The 3,142-nt window shown below is 34.2% G+C and overlaps 1 protein-coding gene across 1 annotated transcript; it reads right to left on the bottom strand.

The window, feature by feature from the left end:
* Positions 1–565: 565 nt before the first annotated feature.
* LOC107899302 (RING-H2 finger protein ATL33) lies at positions 566–1,718 on the bottom strand. Its single transcript, XM_016824979.2, has one exon. The coding sequence runs from the start codon at positions 1,563–1,565 to the stop codon at positions 831–833; it is 735 nt and encodes a 244-aa protein (XP_016680468.2). The 5' UTR covers positions 1,566–1,718; the 3' UTR covers positions 566–830.
* Positions 1,719–3,142: the final 1,424 nt, after the last annotated feature.

Below are 3,142 nucleotides of genomic sequence, written 5' to 3'. Positions count from 1 at the left end.
TCATACTAATAATTTTTTATAATTATTATTATTTTTAAAAATATAAATTATATAATTATGTAATTACAATTTATATTACCAAACATGACACGAAAAACTACGGTACGATTACACTTTGTCAGTCAAACACATATAAAAAAATTATAATTCTTTATAATTAAAAAATATATTTACTACCTAATAGTTACACTCTCGGGTAATGAATGCCCCAAATACCTTAGCATGAATGGGCAGTAGCATGTGGATGGGTTCTGAATTTGATCCTACGTTCTGTGCCTAGATAAAGCGGAAGCGTAGGAAACCTTTATGTTTTGTATTGTGTTGTGATTTAATTTAATTTAATTTAAATGCACTAATTTTTTTTATAAAACAAATACAATTCATAAATTATTTATACTTACTTTAAAATATCTAAAATTAAAAATAATATACATTTAAGTTAATTTAATTAAAAGTATTCTTAAAATTATTTCCGGAACAATCATGTAAACTGAGTTTGAGCATTAATGGTCAGTCGGCAAATACAACTTGTGTCAAAGAGAGAAGTAAAAGTATAAAACGTGGATCACGCGTGTGAGGTATGCTTTTTGTAAATCAAGTAAAGAATTACAAGACTGATGAAGTCGGTGAAAACAAGCGTTTTGCTGCAATTTATCAACACAAGGCCACCCCTAGTTGGAAGAATAAGGAATATGCACACAAAAAGGGTTCTTCTCATAGCAGAATCACAGACAAATCTAAGTGAATATATCTCAATTTCCAACTTTGGACTCATGATTCTATAGTACTACCAGTTCTTGAAATTTGAGCAATAAAGGGTTGTAAAAAAATCAAACCAAACTAGCTGCATCTGGCAAGCCTTGATGGTGATCACTATCTCTAGTTGAGCCTGAACCAGGCGGCGGCGTACGGTTGTTGTTTGGCCTCTTTACAGCAACAGAAGCCCGGCAAATAGGACAATTGTTATGATTGTCAAGCCACAAATCAATGCAAGTAGTATGAAACGAGTGCTTGCATCCACTCAACTGCTTTACTTCTTCCCCATCTGCAAACACTGATAAACAAACGGGACACTCATTCCCGATTTCTTTAGAATGAGTCTCTTTTTGGTACTTGACACCTGAAACAGGCTCCCTCCTCCTCTCGGTTATTTCAACAACAGTACTACTCCCATGATTGTAACCGGGAAGGTCTTCGGGGCTGTCGTGATGACGTTCCCCGGAAGACCAAGGAGGGCACTTGACGGCGAAAAAGAAAGAGTAGATTAAAGCGGGGATAGTTATGACAGCCATAAGAGCGAGAATGAATTCAAGAGGGGATAAATCAACGCTTCTCGGTGAATCAGGGAAAGGTGGGGGTTGATTGATTGTCACTATAGTAACAGTGGATGCGTTTTGATCTGTAAGAGGGTATATTTGGGGTGATGAAGAGAAAGGTAATGGGGGAGGTGAGCCGATAATAGTGCTGTTGGTCGTGTTGTCAGGCTGGAAATCCGGTGGCGACGACACAAAGAACGGCGGCTGCGGCGGTGGTTGTGACATGATAACGGTTGGTGAGTTCTCCATGATAAAGGAGAAAACAATGGTAAAACTTGAATTATTTTTTATTGAGCAGGTAAAGGAAGAAATGGTGCTAGGGGCGGTGGTGGGGGAATGGAGATGTAGTTTTCGGGTATTCTGAAAAAGCAAGAATTGAGAGGGAAATGTGGGGACAAATTTCATATAAAATCATGAAAGCAACGCATGTTATTGGTTTATGGATTTTGTTTTTAAGCATAAAGGTAATTAAAATCTTGACTGCAAAAGTCAAGAAAGGAGGCCCAAATGAATGCAACTCGACCTACTTATGTTCTTGACCCGTTGCCCACATTATTCAGGCCCAAATTTATATTAGGCAAGAATCCAAGTCATAAGAGAATGAGTGGAATTTCATTGATTAACCTGCCTTTCTCTCTTTGGGTCACTTCCAAGCAAATTAACAATGATATTGTTGAAGAAACCCACATGTTTTCTTTGAAAATTGAAATTAGGTTCTACTAAGATAACTCAACTCCATTATCAAATAATAATAATAATTCAGTTATCATATATTTAGAAAAGTAGGCAGTTGCTTGGTGTGAATCCAAAGAAGAATTGTAATTGATGAGATAACATTTCCATCATCATTGCAAATGGAATCGTGGACTATAGAATTTATAGCCTATGCTCCATATCATTATTTCTCATTCTAACAAGTCAGAAAAATCATCAAGTTTTCTTTCTATAAATTCATTTGATGGATTTATTCTTCCAGCAGAATTAATGTAACTGAAAGATGATCTGGTGCTGATGCTTTCTTACGTACTCAACTAAATGACTTTTTATTACTTAAATGCCAACCAAAACAGTAGTTTGACTTGCTGTCACGAGCTGTGGAATGTAAATCAACTTGTGCAGTATTAAGCAATAAAAAGAATTTAAATAAATTATTGTTATTAGGTATACTAGTTATTTTAATTTCGCAAGCAAATTATTTCAAGAAGGAAGAGATAGAGAAGAAAAGGTGATTGTTATTAAGAAGTTAATTCACCTATGACAAGTGAAGAGCCGAAAGAATAAGTTGAAAGGAAAAAAAAAGAAACTTAAGAGAATTTAAATAATCCATAGCGGGTGATATAAAAAATGTGAATGAGAATCACCTAGTAAAAATAAGACAGTAGACCATCCGTGAATGCATTCTAAGTTGCCTCTAATGTTACCATTGTGTAAGCTAATGTAGGGGTACAAAAATATTTAAAGAAAGATTATTATATAATGCATTATTGTGAATAGACTCTCTTTTCTTTTAACCGTTTTTTAACATCAAAAGTAAAGTTAAGAACTTTTTGTCTTTTTTATTAATTAAAAGATATGTGACGGATGTATAAATATTTGCCCTTAAAAGAAATAAAAGGTTATCCAAATTAATAATATATAATATGCAATATGCTAAAAAGAAACCCGAGATGAAAAGAACACATAGAAGACGTATTATGGTCAAAATCCAAAAAGAAACCTACTGCTCCACTATCCCAAAATTCTAATCCCTTGCTATCCAATGATAACATAGCAGATATCAAACTGCTCAAATAACTTGTTTGCTATGGACATAATTAAAAAATATA

Source organism: Gossypium hirsutum, chromosome D04 (genome assembly GCF_007990345.1).
Source record: "Gossypium hirsutum isolate 1008001.06 chromosome D04, Gossypium_hirsutum_v2.1, whole genome shotgun sequence".
Lineage (NCBI taxonomy): Eukaryota > Viridiplantae > Streptophyta > Magnoliopsida > Malvales > Malvaceae > Gossypium > Gossypium hirsutum.
Note: the sequence above shows the minus strand (reverse complement) of the source record. Positions and strands in the feature narration are given on the sequence as shown.

Bases quoted from the DNA above. Each gene is read 5' to 3' on its own strand.
- LOC107899302 (XM_016824979.2), bottom strand. From the start codon at position 1,565: ATGGAGAACTCACCAACCGTTATCATGTCACAACCACCGCCGCAGCCG.